At 45.2% G+C, this 23,195-nt stretch overlaps 2 protein-coding genes across 4 annotated transcripts in view; one reads left to right on the plus strand and one right to left on the minus strand.

The window, feature by feature from the left end:
* Nucleotides 1–11,286, minus strand: part of CCDC146 (coiled-coil domain containing 146) — an 85,939-nt gene extending 74,653 nt beyond the window's left edge. For 2 of the 3 annotated variants that reach the window (XM_066633670.1, XM_066633667.1), the window contains exon 1: nucleotides 11,192–11,280. The gene's annotated coding sequence lies outside the window, so the exon portion shown is untranslated. Of the gene's footprint in view, nucleotides 1–11,191 lie in introns of all 3 variants that reach the window. The other variant, XM_066633669.1, reaches the window with a different exon arrangement.
* A 650-nt stretch (nucleotides 11,287–11,936) lies between these two features.
* The window catches only part of FAM185A (family with sequence similarity 185 member A), a 46,025-nt gene continuing 34,766 nt past the window's right edge, over nucleotides 11,937–23,195 (plus strand). The window contains exons 1-3 of the mRNA XM_066633535.1: nucleotides 11,937–12,676; nucleotides 13,941–14,050; nucleotides 16,820–16,912. Coding sequence (XP_066489632.1) covers nucleotides 12,199–12,676; nucleotides 13,941–14,050; nucleotides 16,820–16,912 — 681 coding nt within the window. The 5' untranslated portion in view covers nucleotides 11,937–12,198. The remainder of the gene's footprint in view (nucleotides 12,677–13,940; nucleotides 14,051–16,819; nucleotides 16,913–23,195) is intronic.

Here is a 23,195-nt window from a genome sequence, read left to right on the forward strand (position 1 = left end):
TAAGGGACCATTTGGTCCCTTACCTTGGGGCTGCATTGCTGCTGCACCAGGGCTGGAAAGTTGGATAGGATTGGGCCCTAATATGACACAACAAAACAGAAAGAAGAGAAGAGGAAGAGATGATCAGGAATGGTTGAAATATGGATTTTTTTAAATGAGTGAGCATCTGAAGTGCCTTGCTTACTGTGCAGCAGCGCAAATCTTAATAGAAAAAGACACTGGGTTCTCCAGCCAGCTTATGTCACTGAATTCTAAACAATAGTTATATGTATTACTGTATTGGCAACCTTCAGTCTCGAAAGACTATGGTATCGCGCTCTGAAAGGTGGTTCTGGCACAGCGTCTAGTGTGGCTGAAAAGGCCAATCTGGGAGTGACAATCCCTTCCACACCGGGAGCAAGTGCAGTCTGTCCCTGGTCTGTCTCCCTGGCTATGGGCCTTCCTTCTTTGCCTCTTAGCCTCAGACTGTTGGCAAAGTGTCTCTTCAAACTGGGAAAGGCCATGCTGCACAGCCTGCCTCCAAGCGGGCCGCTCAGAGGCCAGGGTTTCCCACTTGTTGAGGTCCATCCCTAAGGCCTTCAGATCCCTCTTGCAGATGTCCTTGTATCGCAGCTGTGGTCTACCTGTAGGGCGCTTTCCTTGCACGAGTTCTCCATAGAGGAGATCCTTTGGGATCCGGCCATCATCCATTCTCACGACATGACCAAGCCAACACAGGCGTCTCTGTTTCAGCAGTGAATACATGCTAGGGATTCCAGCACGTTCCAGGACTGTGTTGTTTGGAACTTTGTCCTGCCAGGTGATGCCGAGGATGCGTCGGAGGCAGCGCATGTGGAAAGCGCTCAGTTTCCTCTCCTGTTGTGAGCGAAGAGTCCATGACTCGCTGCAGTACAGAAGTGTACTCAGGACGCAAGCTCTGTAGACCTGGATCTTGGTATGTTCCGTCAGCTTCTTGTTGGACCAGACTCTCTTTGTGAGTCTGGAAAACGTGGTAGCTGCTTTACCGATGCGCTTGTTTAGCTCGGTATCGAGAGAATGAGTGTCGGAGATCGTTGAGCCAAGGTACACAAAGTCATGGACAACCTCCAGTTCATGCTCAGAGATTGTAATGCAGGGAGGTGAGTCCGCATCCTGAACCATGACCTGTGTTTTCTTCAGGCTGATTGTCAGTCCAAAATCTTGGCAGGCCTTGCTAAAACGATCCATGAGCTGCTGGAGATCTTTGGCAGAGTGGGTAGTGATAGCTGCATCGTCGGCAAAGAGGAAGTCACGCAGACATTTCAGCTGGACTTTGGATTTTGCTCTCAGTCTGGAGAGGTTGAAGAGCTTTCCGTCTGATCTGGTCCGGAGATAGATGCCTTCTGTTGCAGTTCCAAAGACCTGCTTCAGCAGGACAGCGAAGAAAATCCCAAACAAGGTTGGTGCAAGAACACAGCCCTGCTTCACTCCGCTTCGGATGTCAAAAGGGTCTGATGTGGAGCCATCGAAGACAACAGTGCCCTTCATGTCCTTGTGGAAAGATCTGATGATGCTGAGGAGCCTGGGTGGACATCCAATCTTGGGGAGAATCTTGAAGAGGCCGTCTCTGCTGACCAGGTCGAAAGCCTTTGTGAGATCTATGAAGGCTATAAAGAGTGGCTGTCGTTGTTCCCTGCATTTCTCCTGCAGTTGTCTAAGGGAGAATACCATATCAGTGGTGGACCTGTTGGCTCGGAATCCACACTGCGATTCTGGATAGACGCTCTCTGCAAGTACCTGGAGCCTCTTTAGTACAACTCGGGCAAACAGCTTTCCTACAACGCTAAGGAGAGAGATGCCGCGGTAGTTGTTGCAGTCACCCCTGTCACCTTTGTTCTTGTACAGCGTGATGATGTTTGCATCCCTCATGTCTTGAGGTACTCCACCTTCTCTCCAGCAGAAACAGAGGATTTAATGCAGCTCAGTGATGATGATCTCTTTGCAGCATTTTAGGACTTCAGCAGGGATGCTGTCTTTTCCAGGTGCCTTGCCAAAGGCAAGGGAGTCCAGGGCCACGTGAAGTTCTTCTAGGGTTGGTTCACTGTCAAGCTCTTCCAGCACAGGCAGGCACTCAATGTTGTTCAGTGCTTCTTCGGTGACTACATTTTCTCTGGAATATAGCTCAGAGTAGTGCTGCACCCAGCGTTCCATCTGCTGCGCCCGATCATATGATAGTTATATGTACTATCATATGATCATATTCAAGTCACAAATCCAACAGAAAATGAACCTACATCCTCATCCATAACTTTCGACAGTATCACTGCAGCTAGTCACTATCACTAGAAGTGTCACCACATGTGGCACTGGCACTGATCTTATCTCAGAGATCTGTGTGGACTTTAGACACCTAGTTCAGTTCTGGCTTTCAGTGCAAACTCTCTTTTAACTTTTAAATTATGAACAGGGCGCCTTGATCTGGGTTGGAACAGTGGCAGAGACAAAGGACTAACCCTCCCCACCCTCTTGCAGAAGTCACACTTCATTGTGCACCCTCCCCTGTGCTATTCACAGAAAAAAAAAAACCTCCGTAACACACACAGCCATGTCACACATTCTACATAACGTCTAGTTTCAGCCTTAACACTTGAAAAATGAAAGGAATTTCAATTAAATATACTTTCCCAAAAATATTAAAAACAGAGCAACTGCATCCCGTGGTTTATTTGAAGAGCATACCAAACCCATTCAAATCAAGGATGCACTGTAGCTACATCTCCGTTTTTATCCTTTTGAAACAGACACTACAGTCTAAGGGTCAACAAAATCTTTGAAGACTACAAATATAAACTGGCCTCTAGTACTATTTGGATTTTCTTCAAGGACATTCTGCAGTACAGAGCAATTTCAGCAGCTGCATTTGCTTAGGAATTAAAAACAACAACAAACCATGGTGGTACCTCCTACAGAAATCAAAACATTGTGTGATCAACAGCAAACAGCATAAAGTTTATGTACTACATAAACATGTAATATGGTAATAAAAAAGAACATTTTTATCCACACAGCATTATTTAAACTTACTGTACTAAATATTTATTTCAATTGCACTTCTGCTGAGGTTCTAATAGCTTTGATAACCAAGACTTACCACAAATGCATACATACTTACAAAGCAAGTGTATATGTTGGCCTGCTTACAAAAAAAAAAAAGTGTCCATCCTTTTAACTAGTGGCACAGCATCCAATGCCTTTGTCACCACAAGTAGCAGGGAGTAGTGGAATTTCTGAATAGAAATAGAGGGCCTATAACCCTGGCAACACAGTAAAGCATGCACCTGTCTCTTCTCTCCTGCACTGCAGCTGCTTCCATGGCTTACTAGACAATCCTACCAGACAGAGGAGAAAACAACAAGGCACAAGTTGTGTACAGGTGATAATGATCCAATTCAAAGAATCCAACAAACCATGGTTTGGTGGATCGAGATCATGAGCCAAGAGTACTGAGCTCACACTCTTTCCTTCTCCTGTGCATGAAAAAAAATCCTAACTGCTCCGTGTGTGGTCTAATCCCAGGAGCTGTGGTTTACCAATGAGGATATGACATCAAGATTTTATTACTGAGTATAATGATGAAGCAGTATTGTGCTGTTATTATAAAGTTTGCCTACGTATTTTTATTGCTAGTCAGTTCTGTGATCTGTTAAACGGGATGTTCATTTTCTAAGCTTCTCCTCTAGAATCAGCAATTTCTCCTGTTTCTGGACTACATATTGCTTCTACATATTTCTGGTCTACATATTGCTTCTGACCACATATAATATAGCCTTATTTTTTATTTACAATAATGTTGATGATTCTTATTTTCAACTCCCTCCCCTCCTGCCAATTGGCAGAAAGATTTGTTGGGGTATTTTATAGTAAAGCAGCTTGCAGCTCCATATCTCATACTGAGGATATTTGCAGTTAGCGTTGGAATAAAAACTAATAAGGTGCAATTTTCACCTCATAAATATACCAAATATTTTTGGGGCTAACCACAGGCATCTCCAAACTACCCACTAGTTTTAATAGTAATTCCAGCTCCTGGCAAACTGCAGTTCTGTGGTAGGGCAAAGGAAATTCATAACAGGGAAGTCTTAGCGTCCTCATCTAGCTATAAACCTAAGCAACTGATCATGCAGTACAACACTGCACCTGTTCATAAATACCTGCAATAAGTTCTGCTGAATTCCATGAAAATTATACCTAAGTATGCGAAGGAGTACAGCAGCGATTTTCAACCTTTTTCATCTCATGGCACACTGACTAGGCACACCATCAGGTTTTTGACAATTGACAAGGCACACCATGCTCCCAGTGGGGGTTCACATCCCCCATTGGCCCTACCAATAAATGCCCTCCCCCAAATTCCTGTGGCACACCTGTGGACCACTTGCAGCATACCAATGCGCCATGGCACAGCAGTTGAAAATGGCTGGAATACAGTAAAGTTTGCATTTAGGTTTCCTCGATTTCAAAATGTTCTGAAATGTTACAACTTGACATATGAAGTTATTGTGGATAATTGCTTGGGTTTATTAGAATACTGTTACAGCAACAGTAATTGCTGTACAGCAACAGTAATTGGGGTGGGTAAAAAGGCTTCTGGAAGTTGATGATGGTTCTGAACACACACTGAAAGATTCCCACTTGGGAGGAAAGGCTTCATTTAGCATCTAGATTCAGGTAACAAAAAAATGCAAACCTGCATTCAGTATCTCAAAGTGTGTGTGGCATTTTTGACAGCTGGTTTAAAATATCCAATTCAAACTGGAGAACTGGACATAATAGTGTGGAGATGTCCACTGAACTTTCTGAACCCCTGTAAGTTTTCAAGCTGTGTGTTTAGAAACTGAACTACAGCAAAATGTAAGTAGAGCATAACAACATGTCCCTAGGCCGCTAACAGTTCACACCTGTGACATGTTATCACCCACTGTAGATGTTCAAGCTGGGCATGACTTGCTTTTAAAAAACCTCATAAAACTCTCTTCAACTGGCCCTTTTTGAAATGGTTGTCAATGAGAATAAAAAGTATCTCAAGATTCTATAAATATTTAATGCACCATCACACTTGGACGGAAAGCAAAAAAAAAAAAAAGGGAAGATTCCAAGCATCGGGTGGTACATTAAATAAAGATGTGCTTTTTTTAGGCACAAGTTTGAAATGTGTTATAAACATGTCTCTGACAGTACAATCTTAAAGTTGCCTTTAAATGCCACTTCCAACTAGGAGAATCACCTGGTCTTGGCACCCTTGCCTTGCAGCTCCTGTAACATATCATACCCTATCCAGCAGAAACATACTGATAATGTTAGTCAGCACAGCCCCACCACCAACGCATAAACTCTCCTCTATCCTTTTCTGTTCTGGTGCAGTCAAATTGACGACATGTTTAGTAAAACTACCATGTTCTTTCTTTATGTATTTGTGGTGTGTGCGTTTATGATTTCAGTCTATATCTTCACAGTTTTAGAAGAAGTCCAAGATCAGCTCCAGGCCTCCATTAGGGGACTTCATTAATCAACACAACAGTTGCCTGAATCCGGGCTGCTCTGTTGCATAGCATGAGCCACTCAAGCCGCTGCGGTGCTGGTTAAGAGGAATTATTTGGTAGGAAAGACTAGCTCCCCCACCTCGAGTGATTTCACAGTCTGCCAAGAGGCTCACTCTTTTGCCTGTAGCCCTTGTTAAAGGTGCAGAGAATCATTTTCAAGTCACAATCTTTGCAACAGACTGAACTGCAGGAATCTGTCTCAGTTTTATTCCTCACTCCCCCAGCTTTTTTCATTTCCCCCTTCCTTCCCAATACTCCCAACCCCCTTATTTTCTAGTCCTATGTCCCTATGAATAACCCACACATTATGAATAGCAATCACTTACGCTTAAGACCTAGCTGTAACTTGTGAATAGTTAAGAAACAACAGCCAGGTCCTAAGTGTAAGCCATTGCTATTGCAGATTGGCTTTAGGATGAAACAGGACCCTTTGTTAAAAGGAGTACTCACAGATTCATTTATTTCACCTGGTCTAACTCTTTAAAAAAAAATAATCCAGCAAATGGGCCTCAGATGATTTACTGGGGTCTGATTTGCTAGCTGCTGCAACTTTATTTGTATTGGCAACCTTCAGTCTCGAAAGACTATGGTATCGCGCTCTGAAAGGTGGTTCTGGCACAGCGTCTAGTGTGGCTGAAAAGGCCAATCCGGGAGTGACAATCCCTTCCACACCGGGAGCAAGTGCAGTCTGTCCCTGGTCTGTCTCCCTGGCTATGGGCCTTCCTTCTTTGCCTCTTAGCCTCAGACTGTTGGCAAAGTGTCTCTTCAAACTGGGAAAGGCCATGCTGCACAGCCTGCCTCCAAGCGGGCCGCTCAGAGGCCAGGGTTTCCCACTTGTTGAGGTCCATCCCTAAGGCCTTCAGATCCCTCTTGCAGATGTCCTTGTATCACAGCTGTGGTCTACCTGTAGGGCGCTTTCCTTGCACGAGTTCTCCATAGAGGAGATCCTTTGGGATCCGGCCATCATCCATTCTCACGACATGACCAAGCCAACGCAGGCGTCTCTGTTTCAGCAGTGAATACATGCTAGGGATTCCAGCACGTTCCAGGACTGTGTTGTTTGGAACTTTGTCCTGCCAGGTGATGCCGAGGATGCGTCGGAGGCAGCGCATGTGGAAAGCGCTCAGTTTCCTCTCCTGTTGTGAGCGAAGAGTCCATGACTCGCTGCAGTACAGAAGTGTACTCAGGACGCAAGCTCTGTAGACCTGGATCTTGGTATGTTCCGTCAGCTTCTTGTTGGACCAGACTCTCTTTGTGAGTCTGGAAAACGTGGTAGCTGCTTTACCGATGCGCTTGTTTAGCTCGGTATCGAGAGAATGAGTGTCGGAGATCGTTGAGCCAAGGTACACAAAGTCATGGACAACCTCCAGTTCATGCTCAGAGATTGTAATGCAGGGAGGTGAGTCCGCATCCTGAACCATGATCTGTGTTTTCTCCAGGCTGATTGTCAGTCCAAAATCTTGGCAGGCCTTGCTAAAACGATCCATGAGCTGCTGGAGATCTTTGGCAGAGTGGGTAGTGACAGCTGCATCGTCGGCAAAGAGGAAGTCACGCAGACATTTCAGCTGGACTTTGGATTTTGCTCTCAGTCTGGAGAGGTTGAAGAGCTTTCCGTCTGATCTGGTCCGGAGATAGATGCCTTCTGTTGCAGTTCCAAAGGCCTGCTTCAGCAGGACAGCGAAGAAAATCCCAAACAAGGTTGGTGCAAGAACACAGCCCTGCTTCACTCCGCTTCGGATGTCAAAAGGGTCTGATGTGGAGCCATCGAAGACAACAGTGCCCTTCATGTCCTTGTGGAAAGATCTGATGATGCTGAGGAGCGTGGGTGGACATCCAATCTTGGGGAGAATCTTGAAGAGGCTGTCTCTGCTGACCAGGTCGAAAGCCTTTGTGAGATCTATGAAGGCTATAAAGAGTGGCTGTCGTTGTTCCCTGCATTTCTCCTGCAGTTGTCTAAGGGAGAATACCATATCAGTGGTGGACCTGTTGGCTCGGAATCCACACTGCGATTCTGGATAGACGCTCTCTGCAAGTACCTGGAGCCTCTTTAGTACAACTCGGGCAAACAGCTTTCCTACAACGCTAAGGAGAGAGATGCCGCGGTAGTTGTTGCAGTCACCCCTGTCACCTTTGTTCTTGTACAGCGTGATGATGTTTGCATCCCTCATGTCTTGAGGTACTCCACCTTCTCTCCAGCAGAGACAGAGGATTTCATGCAGCTCAGTGACGATGATCTCTTTGCAGCATTTTAGGACTTCAGCAGGGATGCTGTCTTTTCCAGGTGCCTTGCCAAAGGCAAGGGAGTCCAGGGCCACATGAAGTTCTTCTAGGGTTGGTTCACTGTCAAGCTCTTCCAGCACAGGCAGGCACTCAATGTTGTTCAGTGCTTCTTCGGTGACTACATTTTCTCTGGAATATAGCTCAGAGTAGTGCTGCACCCAGCGTTCCATCTGCTGCGCCCGATCCTGGATGACCTCGCCTGTGGCAGACTTCAGAGGGGCAATTTTCTTCTGTGTTGGACCTAGGGCCTGCTTGATACCATCATACATCCCCTTGATGTTGCCCGTGTCAGCTGCTATCTGTATCTCGGAACAGAGCTGGAGCCAGTAGTCGTTAGCACATCTCCTGGCAGTCTGTTGGACTTTGCTGCGAGCAGTTCGGAGGACCTGCAGGTTGCGCTCACTGGGACAGGCCTTGTATGCTGCTTGAGCTCTCCTCTTTTCCTCAATGACTGGTGTCAACTCCTCAGAGTGGGCTTCAAACCAGTCTGCCGCCTTGTTGGTCTTCTTGCCGAATATGGACAAGGCGGTGTTGTAAACGGTATTCTTGAAATGTTCCCATCTGTTCTTGAAATGTTCCCATGCTGCAACTAGACTATTGACAAACAGACTTCTAGACTTTGGTAGACAGGATTCAGTGGCAGTGGCCAACAGAACTTGTTTCCCATTGCATTACCATCTTATGATAAACTATGGCAGCAGGCCCAACTATCTTTTTTACTCCACTGTCCGTGAAAAAGACAAGCATTTATGTTAGTGCATTGTAATGCCCTTCCCTCTAATGTTCTCAGAGGCAGATATAAGGGTATTCTAAAGATGTGTGTGGTTGCAACTGCTTGTCAGGTGATCTTCACTCCTTACCTCACATATTGTTATATTGTATTAATAAACAAGAGTCTTGCTCAAGATTTCTTAAGCCTCTCCTCCCTAATTATCTGGGTCAGATGGATAGTTCAATATTGTAGCACCTTTACACGTGCACATGGACATGGAGGATAGGATTTGGCCAAGCAGGGCTCCAAAGGTCCTACACCCCTCCTGCCCCAGTTCCTCCAGTTCATCCTGGGATGCCTCCCCCACCCCAAAGACCTTACTGCCACCCAGAGCTCTTCCCTTGCTCTGGGTGGCATTTGTCCAGTGCTTGGCTCAGCACTGACAGACACTGGGCTGGCGCCAATGCTCCTTACACTCTGTATGCTATAAAAGTGTTTTACCACGTTTATGACACCTGGTGCTAGACCTCAGCACTGGCACTCAGAGCCCATAGAATTGGATTCTTAGACCTGGAAGAGCCAAGTTCAAATCCCCACTCAGCCATGAAGCTTTCTGGCTGACCTTGGGCCAGCCACTATCTCTTAGCCTCACCTACCTCACAGGGTTGTTGTGAGGATAAATGGGGAGGAACCATGTACACCACCCTGAGCTCCTTGAAGGAAAGGGTGGTGCAAAGGTGTCAAAAATAAAATAAAAATAATGTAGAAGTTCAACTACCAGATTTAGGAGGCAAAGGAGTAATTAAAATTAACTCCTTCTTTGCTGTTTGGCCAACACTACACATAAAAAGGAAGTACCTGCAGATTGAGTTTTAGGGAAACATCAGCTATACTCATAAAGGTAATGCTGAAAGGGAATGGAGAGAGGCCACCCACTCTGTGGTGTAAAATCAAGGTGTAAAATCAAGAATACAGTATCTTGAATACAGAAAATGAATGTCTATGAAAAGAGAAGGCAATGACAGCTCAATCCTATCCACACTTTCCTGGGAATAAGCCCCATTGACTCAAATTGGAGTTACTTCTGAGTAGACATGCATAGGATTGGGCTCTCAGTCATTACTTTTCTCCACTGACTTGACAGGAGATCATACTGTCTTGCTGCAAGAAGATTGCCTCTTTGTTTGAAGATGTACTGCTAAAGCAGAAAGCACCTAGTTTCTGCAAGTTTATGTGCAGTATCTTACGTCAAAAGTACAGAAATGTGTTTTTTTGTTTTAAGGGAGGTTACTCTCTGGGATAAATATCCATCTCATTATTTCTCTTGCTGTACAAACTGCCTTGTGAAATTTTTTTTGTTAAAAAGTAAGATATAAATAATAACATTCTACATCAGTGGCAATTCACTAAAGTAAAAATACTGCACCTGTCCTGAAAGTAAAGCCAGCCCCTCTGCAATTTCATTCAGATGCTCATGTAGTTACTGCCACCTGGCGGTCATAATCTATATTGCGGAGAAGACTGTACATAATATAAATCAGGAACCGCAGACTATTTAAAAAATGGAATAACGCAAGTTTTTATTCTCAGAGTAACCAAGAGTCCAATCCTATCCAACTTTCCAGCTCCAATGCAGCCCCAAGCTAAGGGAACAAATATTCCCTTACCTTGAGGAGGCCTCTGTGACATCCCCTCCACCACAGGCTGCAGAACACACTCTATTGGCACAGCTCCATCAGTCCTGGAAAGTTGGATAGGATTGGGCCGCAACTGTAACATCCAAAGGAGTGGATTATTTCAACACTAGGCAGTAAGATACCTCATGCCTTGTTTTGTTTTTCTCCAAAGAAAAACCTCTGCCGCTGCATGAGGTGCTCAAGCCCATGCAACCCACGTGCTCTGCGCATGAGTTGAGTGTGCTTGAGCACCTCACATGGTGGCAGCAGTGCTTTTCGAAAGACTTCGGTGGAGAGGCTCTGCCTCACCTGCCTCCCCTCCCACTGCAATCCCTGCACCAGTGGTACCTGTCCTGGGTTGAGAAACAGCTTTCTGTGAATGCAGCTCATTGAATGATTGCAGCACTGTCAGCCTGTCAGGTGTTACTTTGGGATTCCTTCCCATGTTCGCTCCTGAACCCTGCGGTGCACAAACAGCCTTTCTTCTGAGCCCCTTTCCAGTCCAAAACACGAAGTGGGGTCCCAGCAGTCAAGAGCCCAAGTCACTGCCTGTCTACTCTGAAGCAAGTCCCATTACAGTCAATGGAGCTTACTCTCAGGAAAGTGTGGGTAGGATGGCAGCCTCAAAGCCCTATCCTATGCCTGTCTACTCAGAAGCAAGTCCCACTGTAGTCAACGGGGCTTCCTTCCAGGAAAGTGTGGACAGGAGTGCAGCCTAAGGCGACCATGCTATCCACACTTCCCTGGGAGTAAGGGCCATTGACTACAATGGAACTTCTGAGTAGGCAGGCCCAGGCTGGGGCTCTGAACACGGCGCTGCGGGGAGGGGTCTTCAGCGGGGTCTCCGTCCGAGGAAGATGCGGGGCGCCCGGCGGCGGCGGCTGCTGCTCCTCCCCAGGAACAGCCGCCCACCTCCCTCTCAGCCAGCGCCGTGCCTGCGTCGGCCTCCACACGGTCCGCCTTACCCGCCGTACCCTGCAGCCCTCCGGGGACCCTCTAGCTGCCCGGGAGACTCGACAGGCGGATCGACCCGCTTTCCCAGCAGCGTCTGGCGTTGCCCTGGCAACCAAGCCGTCCTTTCGAACGCGCTCCCTCCCTCTCTTCCCATTGGGCCACGCGTTGCTCTAGTCCCGCCTCCACCCCAGCCAAAACATCCGCCTCACACGGCCGCTCATTGGCTGAGGCGCACCGACCGCTCAGCCTGCAGGGACATGTGGTTTGGGTTGCTTCGGCGCCTACAAAAGGCAGAAAACTACAGTTCCCGATAGGCAGCGCGGCTTGACGGGCATGTCTGTGTGGGGGCTGTGGAAGGGGCCGCGCGCTGCCTGTGCTCCTCCTGTGGTGGCATCTCTTGAAACCTCCAGGACGGGCCTGTAAGGAGGCAGGCCTGGTCCCTCTCACACAGACACTCTCATTTTCTCTCCCACACACGCACACACTCTTTCACGCACAGATTCAGAGTGGCTCTCACGCTTTGCCCCTTGCACACACACACACACACTCATTTTCTCTCCCACACACACACATACACACACACTCTCTCTCTCTCTCTCTCTCACGTGCACAGATTCAGAGTGTCTCACACACTCTTTGTCTCATGCACTTTGTCCCTCTCTCTCACACTCTTTCTCACACGCGCACACACACACACACACACACACACACCCTCTCTCTCTCACTTTCTCTCCCACACAGACGCACACATTCTCCCACACAGATAGACAGAAGCACACACACTCTCTCTTCTGCACACAGACATACACACTGTCTCACACACCTTCTATCTCGCACACACTCTCTCTTTTTCTCCTTCACTCACACACACGCTTGGGGAAGGTGGTCCCATGAGCAGCCTCGAACACACTTATATTACTTTGTGCTCTTTCTGGGGTCCCCTTGCAGAGCAGCCACATTTTCTTTTCATAAAAGGCTACAGAAGCCGCCTCAGGTGGTGTAGGCCGGGTTGGCCAAGATGCGACCCTTTTTGCCAAGATGGTGGCGTTTGGCTGCAAAGACAGCAGCCTGGGAGTGGCAAGGACTGTGGAGGGTTCGAGCCACTGCTGGACGAGTGCCGTGGGCTGGCAGCTGCCCTCTGATTAGCTTGTCTGTGACCAGATGCTGTTGCTGGGGCAGGGGTCCAGCTGAGCCTGAAGACGGCAAACAGGGAAGTAACAAGCCTCTCAAAGAGTGGACTCTGGTTGTCAGCCCCTTTGGTCGGCTGAAGGTGCGGCTCCCTTGCCATGTCACCGTGTGCTCACTGGATCCGCACCAGTACCCTGATGCTGACAGGGTATTAGTTACAGTGAGGGGAATGAACACCGCCTCCCCTCATGGTGCAGACCTGGACAATTTGCACGTGAAATATGATGAAGCGCTAAAGGAGATGGCCATAATCTCAGATGACGTGGACAATATGGCCTCTGTTGATGTGAGGACTCCTGTAAAATTTGGTATGTACAGTAACTGGTCAAAAATATGTAATATGTTGATGAGGAAACGTGTCAGGATCTAGTTAATTGTTCTCATGAACGCTACATGCAATTAGGATAATATATTACACTGGCTTGAATTTTCCTTTGGGCCAACTACTTGTTACTTCAAACTTGTTACTCCAAACCAGGGGTGCCCAAACCCTAGCCCTGGGGCCACTTGCGGCCCTCAAGGCCTCCCAATGTGGCCCTCAGGGAGCCCCCAGTCTCCAATTAGCCTCTGGCCCTCTGAAGATTCGTTGGAGCCTGCACTGGCCCGATGCAACTGCTCTCAGCATGAAGGCGACTGTTTGACCTCTCGCATGAGCTGTGGGATGAGGGCTCCCTCCACTGCTTGCTGTTTCACATCTGTGATACAGCAGTGGCAGCAAAGGAAAGGTCAGCCTTGCTTTGTGCAAGGCCTTTTATAGGCCTTGAGCTATTGCAAGAACTTCATTCATTCATATAAGTTCATCTTTAATATATTCATTTATGTAAATTTAAGTAAATGTATTCAAATTTTAAATGTAAATTAATTCTTTTTTTCCCTGGCCCCAACACAGTGTTAGGGAGATGATGTTGCCCTCCTGCCAAAAACTTTGGACACCCCTGCTCCAAACACTTCATTGCTTTTGCAGGCATTGTTGATTGGACTTCTAGATCCATTCTTTTGAACTGGCAACATTGACAGTAGACAAAGTGTACCCCACTGGAGCTCAAGGCATCTGTTGCTAGGTCTGAGTGAATCCGGTCTCACTTATAATTGTAGTTCAGTACCAAACCTGGACAAAATCATAAACACTTCCTGAATCTTAACAGTTTAGCTGGCTCAACTTTTGTTAACCACTATAAGGGGATATTGGCCAAACCTAGGAAAAGTACTCTTCATTTCTTGAGAGTATATGGTTCCTGTGGTGTACTAGATTAACAGTGCAATCTTAAGCATGTTTACTCAGAAATATGTAATGTTGTCTTCAGTGGGGCTTACTCCCAGGTAAGTAAGGTTTAGGATTGCAGCCCTAGTGGCTTTAAAAAGGATTTGGTCTGGGGAGACCTGCACTCAGAGATTTTCAACTTGTTCTTCCCAATTGGCGTGTGATGTGCCCATTTAACTTAATATATATTTTGAAATTAGAATGGTGTTTTTTGTTATTTGTTGCATAACTGGCAAAAATATCAAACTTTAGATTGTTCTAAATGGCATTTGTTTCAACTACCTTCACTGTTTTTTTAAAAAACAATTTAGATTTAGATATCAAGACATCTGGAGATGGCTGTGTGAAGGCTGAGAACATGGATTGTGATAGATGCCAAATAGAAACAGAGATGGGAAATAGCATCTTGCAGTCAATAAAGGTACTCGTATAGAGACAGTCTCTCAACTGATGCCTTTCTTTGTCTCCTTTTAAGTCTTGCAGATCCTTAACTTCAGTACCATAAACAGTCTTTGTGAGCACAAATGTGTTCTTGCTTTCATGGTAGCTGATGACTATAACTCCAACATTGACCTTAAGGTATGCTGGTTAGAGTCAAAAATTCTGTTTATAGTGCTGGTTAAAAAATGTCTCTTGTCAGTGGAAGAGGCAACTATTTTTGATGTGATGAGAACAGTTAAACATTTGGAATTGCACACAAAATATTTAAATTAAACATGAATACTCTTGTCTGTCAGAAGGAGAAAAGATTGTGGCTTAGTGGTAGAGCACATGCCCTGCATGCAGAAGATCCCAGGTTCAATTCCCTGCACCTCCAGGAAGGATAGAGGAGGAATTCCTATCTGAGAGTCAGATGGGCCCTAGAGAGCCAGCCTGACAATTCTGAGCTCAAATGATCAATAGTCTGATTTATACAAAGCAGCTTCCTGTAATTTTTCAACCTGCAGACACTCTTAACCTTTCTGTAGGATCTTCCACAGTCTTTGCATACTTTGCAGTCTCGAGCATCTCTTGACTAGAACTTTACTTGTTTCAAATTCTTCACAGAGCCACCTTAGTTACCGCCTATAGTACCTGAAATTTTTACCAAGTAATCAAGCTCAAATTATCACTTCACCTTATCTCCGGGTCAATCAGAGGGCAAAGACTTTCAACTGAAAAGTTTCCTTTCTCAAGTGGCAGACAGGTGCCAAGCAGCAGGCAGGCACAGCTCCTTAGAAGCAATTTGTTAAACTTTTATTCTCCTTCCTTCTGCTGCAGCCTGGTTCTGCTTTGCAAATGCTTGCAAAACAGGTCTGTCTTTTGAAACACCAGGATGGGAATCCTCCTTTCCATTTGAAGCAGGCTACAATTCAATGCCCCCTTACTTAGGAATAGCACTCATGGAAAGCAGTGGGTCTACTTCTGAGTAAAAGGGGTTGCAAATATATGCAGCTGCATCTCTCTGCTGTGAATTGAATTACACACTCCCAGTTATGTATTATGGGTTGTACGTATGGGTTGTACGTATGGGTTGTACGTATGGTTGTACGTATGGGTTGTATGTTGTTCTCTATGGAGAACTCGTGCAAGGAAAGCGCCCTACAGGCAGACCACAGCTGCGATACAAGGACATCTGCAAGAGGGATCTGAAGGCCTTAGGGATGGACCTCAACAAGTGGGAAACCCTGGCCTCTGAGCGGCCCGCTTGGAGGCAGGCTGTGCAGCATGGCCTTTCCCAGTTTGAAGAGACACTTTGCCAACAGTCTGAGGCTAAGAGGCAAAGAAGGAAGGCCCATAGCCAGGGAGACAGACCAGGGACAGACTGCACTTGCTCCCGGTGTGGAAGGGATTGTCACTCCCGGATTGGCCTTTTCAGCCACACTAGACGCTGTGCCAGAACCACCATTCAGAGCGCGATACCATAGTCTTTCGAGACTGAAGGTTGCCAATACAATATGTTGTACGTAGAGCTTCTGGCTTAACACCCCAGACACCTTAAAGGTGGATTTGATTCATGGTTCTCCTGCAGTGGTTCCCAGCCTTTTTCACTTGCATATCCCTTGGCAGCCCATTTCCATAAATTGTGCCCTTCATATTAGCAAAATGTTTGTAATTAATAATACAAGCCCTCATCTCCTCTCTGAAAGCCCAGACTTTATGTATTTATCACAGTGTTTTCTCTTTTTATCTGTTTGAAGAACAGAAGACTCTGCTTTTGCACTGTTTTGCACCAGAAGTGTGCTGAGAAATTCTGGGTGATTGATCACTTTCCATATTATGTTTCAGCTTTTTTACTGTGCTGGTTTTCAATCACTGTTTCATACATGAATTGATAACCAAAAACTAGCTATTGGTGGGGCTTTCACAGTCAACTAGCTACCTCCCTTCCTGCCTTGCTGGTCCTTGCAAGGCATTCTGGAGCATGACCTGCCTTTTTCTGCCATTATTCCATTCTTTTTCAAGGACGCCTAAAGGTCCTGTTGAGTGTCCCTGGGAGTACATGAATACCAGGTTGGGAACCACTGTTTTACTGGTATGTTGTTTACAGTGCACTTACTCTGATAGTGCTTACAAAAAGGTGCTGAAGACCAGAATTTAAAAAGAATAAAAATGTATCTTATGATCTTTTACTATGTTTTTAACAGATTAGAGACTACAGTTCTTAGGTAACAGTTGGTGGTGGGTTATTTTTCAGTATCTGGCCTCAAGTAAAATCAGACAAAACTATAGTTAGACACCCCCCTAAGTTTAACCCCCGACTTATTCGAGGGTCATAGAAAATTCCATGATTGTTCGCTCAAAACCTGCCCTCGACTTATCTGTGGGGTTGACTTATGCTCGGGTGTCTTCGGTGGTTCTGGTCATTTCTTATTTACTCATTGTATTGATATCTTTTGCAGGGACAAAGACAGTACTTGAGTTCCCCACACTCTCAGTCTCAAGTGTATCCTTTATGCAGTAGGGCTCCTATACCTTTATCAGCTGTTTGACAAGCAAAAATGCAGCATGTGGCACTTTTGTTGGCATGCAGGTACAGTAGTGGGAACTCGGTATCTGCTGGATTTCTCTCTATCATGTAGATGCTAATTGTTATGTTGTTTCCCTGAGGCTGAGAGAAGGAAATCCAAAGTTAGGACCCATAACTGAGAACTACACCCTGAAGCACAAGAATATGAATTATCTTGAAATGTATAACATTTTGTTCCAGAGTCAGAAAATTGACATTCAAGCTAAAGGAGGGAATGTGATCTGTCTAGGAACTCTTCAGGGAAATGTCGATATTCGTGTGTCACAAGAAAGTGTAAGCAAGTTTTGTTTTTTTAAACTTACAGACTGGAGTCATGTGGGAGCTATGGGATACGTTTAGCCATAGTGTAAATAAAATATTGTCGTTTATGACATATATGAAAATAATTGTTTTATGTCTTGTTTTCATTTTCCTGGCAGAGGCTATCTGCCCTTAGTATGCTACATGGCAGGGAGAACTAGTGCAGCACCCAGTTGCCTCTCTTGCACTGGGAGAAACAGCAGCTGTTGTATTTTCGATTGTCGCCTAGCTGGGCACAGAGGCTCTATTAAGAGAGAGGTTAAAACCTGAAATTTGCAATGCATGTAGTTGTGTTACAGTGAAAGAAAGTAAAGAGTCAAACTAAAGGGTAAGATGGCATACATACAGTGGGTTTTTAATTCTACTTCAAGACAGTTGTATTGGATATATCTGAGCATGACAAGATGTACCTAATTCATTTATTTGTTGGAAAAGTGGATCAGCTATTTGAATGGTTATTACGATGTGAATTTCTACTTAGCTGGCTTTCTACTATTACAATGTGAATTTCTACTTAGCTGGCTAAAGTTGAAGTACTGGGTATTTTCCAGGAGATGGTGTCTTTTCCTTGTTTGCCTTCTCTTGGGGTAGTGTGAATATGGAAAGTTTCTTATAGAAATCAGTTGTGTGACCTTGACTTTAACAGCACCAAGAGATAATAAATATCCCAGAAGTGGACAGCTAGTTCTCAGCTGTTTTTTCATCCATTCAAAATCTGCAAGAAGAGAACAATACAACAACTGTGCTTCGTTTGTTGCTGGCAGGAATAATTATTTCAGGTCAATTGAAAGCTGCAATCTTCAGCATGCTTACAAAAGAACAAGTTGATCAAACGGCAATGGGGCTTACATCAGAGTAAATATTTTATTAAGGATATTTATACAAACATGCCATGGTATCCTTGAGGGTTCCATTCTGCACCACCACCACACACCCCTGGTAGATCAGCAGATACTGAACATGCCTTTTTAAAAGCTAGAGAAAGTGAAGGGGGAGGTTAAAAATGTCCTAGAATGCATCGTGCCCCAGAATGCATCATGATGCATTCTCTTCCTGGGTGTGATGCATTCTGTGGAGACATTGGGGGAAAGGAACCACCTTGGAATGACATGGAAAAGGCTGTAGGTAACTTGGAAGGAAAGGAAGCTTATTTTTAACCTTCACCTTCATTTTCTCTAACTTTTAAATAGGCATCCTGGGTACCCTCTGAATTTGTGGAAAATTGAAATTGCAGATGTGGGATCCATGGAAACCAGGGCCCACCTGTATACTGGTTTCAAACAAAAAAGTTCATAAAGCAGTTTACAGACGAAATCAAATAATTAAATGACTTTGTGTCTCAAAAGGGTTCATAAAACCCTTTCTATGCCTTCTGTGTTAAAAGATGCAGAAGGAACACTAGCAGACAGCCATTAGAAAAGGCACTGTGCTAGGGGTTGAAGGACAGTTAAGGGCAGTTAACCAGACAGTTGTTCTACCTTGCTAGATAAAAGAGGAGCACTTGTTGAAAAAGTGCCTCTGCCCAGTTAGCAGGGTAGCATATGAAATAGTTCTCTCACTGTGGGATAGATTAGTACGTTCAGCATGGGTCATCAGGTCTTCAGTCCAAACCTCCTATCGGGTTTAGATATTCAGAGGTAGTTTGCCCTGTCCCCACTTTCCACTTTTGCTTCATGTTTAGGATTTGCTGATTGTTTGCCCTTGAAATCTGTGCCTAGAGAATATAGTCCCCAAGATAATGTTATCATACAGCAGTGAAATGCTAGATACCAAAGGCGGTGGAACTGCAGACAGGGTAGTGCACGTAATGGTGTAGCACTCACCGGAGCAAGTTTACCCTGCATGTGCTTCCAAATACTGCATCATCTAAACACAAACATAAATGTCAGTGGAACTAGACATCATTCTTGACATGAGGCTACAGTTCAACATCTGACCCCGTAACATTTTGGCATGCTTACGGACACTGGTCCATCATGCCTGCCAATGGCAACCAGTGGATGTGTATGAAGAAACAAAGTGTGTTTGTGGCATCACATAGGTAAGCATGCCTGAACATTACAAAAGTAGGAGGAAAGAAGAACTTGACATACGGTTGCCATTTGTGTCACACAGCATATAACCTGTAGTTCCAGCCTTTGTTTACATCTCTGATTTCTGCAGTATTGATTAGTTTGAAATTTCTTTTTTGAAGCCAATGAAAATGTGTGCAAACAATAGGAACATCTAACATAATGTAGTAATTTAGGGCACAATCCTAACCCCTTATGTTAGTGCTTTCCAGCACTGACATAGTGGTGCCAATGGGACATGTGCTGCATCCTGCAATTGGGTGTCACTCACGGAAGCCTCCTCAAAGTAAGGGAATGTTTGTTCCCTTACCTCAGAGTTGCATTTCCCTTATGTCAGTGCTGGAAAGCACAGTGCTGGAAAGCACTGACATAAGAGGTTAGGATTGCACCCTTAGTCTGCAAAGATTATTCGCTGATTAATGTTCAGTATTACACATGAGTAATATTCATACTTGATTGAATTTGGTAGAATTACTGTGACTTTACAGCTGCTGAATTAGGCGTCAAGCTCCATGTTTAACACATTTTCCAAGCACAATCAAAGGGCAGCCAACTTTGCTGGAATGAGAGGTCCAGTCTGTGTTCTCAAAGAGCAATACTTGTTCGCAATCAGCCTGAGCTGTATCTGCCATGTCGGCTTTTATGACAATTTTGTTCCATCAGCTACAGTCATCATTATGTAGTTAAGGCTCTGTCAGCGTTTCCAATGTAAACCAAGACTGTCAGAGGTTTATAGCTCTGCATTATAATTCCCCTGCTGCTGAAATTAGACTCTAGACTTTAGTCACTAGGGCAGATTTTTAAAAGAAAGGAGAGCAAGCGAGAGAGGTAAATTGTGCTCTTTCAAATGAGCAAGTTAAAATCTCTCTGGGATTGTTTCTGCCCACATGGAGAGATCTGCCTAAGGAGCCATTAATGCATTATGCTCCCCCCATCACATTGTACCTACTGGTGTGATAGAAACTATCAAACTATCCAAATATAGTTTGGCTATCCAGTATACATATACTAATGACATCATTTTTCAATGTCTAGGTCTGAACTCAGCTGTTTTCTATCAATACTAAATGCTTTCAGAGTAAAAGGACTAGATGGGTGCCAGAGTCTTGCCTGACAATGGCAGAAGGAAAGAACAGTTACATTCTGCAGAGAGGTGTGATATTTTGCTGAACACCTGGTGTTGTTATATTTGCAAGGCAATTTGCACTTTCAAACATTTGTTTCTGAGCAAGTGGCAGCAGTTTGGCAGCATAGTGCATCTCTTTCATTTTTATAAGGTGATGATAGATAGCACTGAAATGCCAGAGCAGATTTGAAGCCCAGCTAATGCAAACCTATAAATCTGTTAGTTGCAGAAGGACTCAACCTTGCACATAAGAAAAGAGACTGAGCTGGAAAATTAAAAGCATTCTGCATGTCTTATCACAGTGTAAATCAGCTTGGACCTGGTGGAAGGCAGTAACATTTTGTAAGAAATATAAGTAACTGTCATATCCTTTGTGTTGAAATACTTCTTGGTGGTTGTAGAAGTGGGTCCTTTTGATAAAACATTTTTTTGACTCTTATGATCCTGGCTGTTGTCCCACTTGCCTGCTGTGTTTTTCTACGCCTCCCTTCTTAAGAAAAGAAGAATTTATCAGCAGATTCCACCCACATCTGTTTTGGGCCACCATTTGAGCTGATAATCAGGAGACTTGGCTGAATAATTTTATTCTGTTGGCCTCTTTTCCTTGCAACTTTCTGTGGAGAATTATGTTAAGGGGAATGCAGACTTCCCAGGTGTGCAAAGTGTTTTGCAGCCGTGATTTGGGGCTCTCTGTAGACAATCTTGTTTCTTTCCTTTCTGCCATGTCAAGTGAGCATAATGCAAATCCTGAGGGCAGGAACACAGCCCTAGAGCCAGTTGCCAAAGCAAATCCACACACAGTTCCTGAGCACCTCCAAAAGTCCTTGCACAATGATGTTTGGTCTTAGCTTGTCCAAAGCACTCCAGGCAAGCAAGCCAGGCAGTTTCTTGGATATGGTTCTCATTGTTTCGGACAGGCAATCAAACTTGGAAGTAGATCAAGCCCATCGGGATGACAGGCAGGGACAGTGGGGCAGACAAACTCTGGCCTGGAGACCTACAACAATATTTCCATTGCAGAAGCAACCTGGAGTTCTGCTGCAAATTGTGCTTGTATTACCCAGTTTGCCTGATAAATAGTCCCAGCAACCAATCAGGCTGAAGCTGGTTGGCAACCCGTAAGGGTTTTAGTTGAGGCACTAAAGCGGGACCAGAAAACTGCATGTTGGAGTTCCAGTTCTAATCAAATGCTCTGCAAGGGGCACCAAGATGTTCAATATTTTTATAAAGAAAGGTCCATAATTCATAACTCGGCTTAGTAACCAAAAGTTTTTCTACCAGCCAGCTTTAAGTCCAGTCTCAATAAAGTGCAATAGAATAGGGGTGCCCAAACCCCCAATCCAGCCCATGGGGAGCCCTCATTCTTCAGTGAGCCTCTGGTCTTCTGCAGACTTGCTGGAGCTGCATAAGAACATAAGAACAGCCCCACTGGATCAGGCCATAGGCCCATCTAGTCCAGCTTCCTGTATCTCACAGCGGCCCACCAAATGCCCCAGGGAGCACACCAGATAACAAGAGACCTCATCCTGGTGCTCTCCCCTACATCTGGCATTCTGACTTAACCCATTCCTAAAATCAGGAGGTTGCGCATACACATCATGGCTTGTACCCCATAATGGATTTTTCCTCCAGAAACTCGTCCAATCCCCTTTTAAAGGCGTCTAGGCTAGACGCCAGCACCACATCCTGTGGCAAGGAGTTCCACAGACCGACCACACGCTGAGTAAAGAAATATTTTCTTTTGTCTGTCCTAACCCGCCCAACACTCAATTTTAGTGGATGTCCCCTGGTTCTGGTATTATGTGAGAGTGTAAAGAGCATCTCCCTATCCACTCTGTCCATCCCCTGCATAATTTTGTATGTCTCAATCATGTCCCCCCTCAAGCGTCTCTTTTCTAGGCTGAAGAGGCCCAAACGCCGTAGCCTTTCCTCATAAGGAAGGTGCCCCAGCCCTGTAATCATCTTAGTCGCTCTCTTTTGCACCTTTTCCATTTCCACTATGTCTTTTTTGAGATGCGGCGACCAGAACTGGACACAATACTCCAGGTGTGGCCTTACCATCGATTTGTACAACGGCATTATAATACTAACCGTTTTGTTCTCAATACCCTTCCTAATGATCCCAAGCATAGAATTGGCCTTCTTCACTGCCGCCGCACATTGGGTCAACACTTTCATCGACCTGTCCACCACCACCCCAAGATCTCTCTCCTGATCTGTCACAGACAGCTCAGAACCCATCAGCCTATATGTGAAGTTTTGATTTTTTGCCCCAATGTGCATGACTTTACACTTACTGACATTGAAGCGCATCTGCCATTTTGCTGCCCATTCTGCCAGTCTGGAGAGATCCTTCTGGAGCTCCTCACAATCACTTCTGGTCTTTACCACTCCGAAAAGTTTGGTGTCGTCTGCAAACTTAGCCACTTCACTGCTCAACCCTGTCTCCAGGTCATTTATGAAGAGGTTGAAAAGCACCGGTCCCAGGACAGATCCTTGGGGCACACCGCTTTTCACCTCTCTCCATTGTGAAAATTGCCCATTGACACCCACTCTCTGCTTCCTGGCCTCCAACCAGTTCTCAATCCACGAGAGGACCTGTCCTCTAATTCCCTGACTGTGGAGTTTTTTCAGTAGCCTTTGGTGAGGGACCGTGTCAAACGCCTTCTGAAAGTCCAGATATATAATGTCCACGGGTTCTCCCGCATCCACATGCCTGTTGACCTTTTCAAAGAATTCTATAAGGTTCGTGAGGCAAGACTTACCCTTACAGAAGCCATGCTGACTCTCCCTCAGCAAGGCCTGTTTGTCTATGTGTTTTGAGATCCTATCTTTGATGAGGCATTCCACCATCTTACCCGGTATAGATGTTAGGCTGACCGGCCTATAGTTTCCCGGGTCCCCCCTCTTTCCCTTTTTAAAAATAGGCGTGACATTTGCTATCCTCCAATCTTCTGGCACCGTGGCCGTTTTGAGGGACAAGTTGCATACCTTAGCCAAGAGATCTGCAACTTCATTCTTCAATTCCTTAATAACCCTTGGGTGGATGCCATCAGGG

This window comes from Tiliqua scincoides, chromosome 7 (assembly GCF_035046505.1).
Source record: "Tiliqua scincoides isolate rTilSci1 chromosome 7, rTilSci1.hap2, whole genome shotgun sequence".
Classification (NCBI taxonomy): Eukaryota; Metazoa; Chordata; class Lepidosauria; order Squamata; family Scincidae; genus Tiliqua; species Tiliqua scincoides.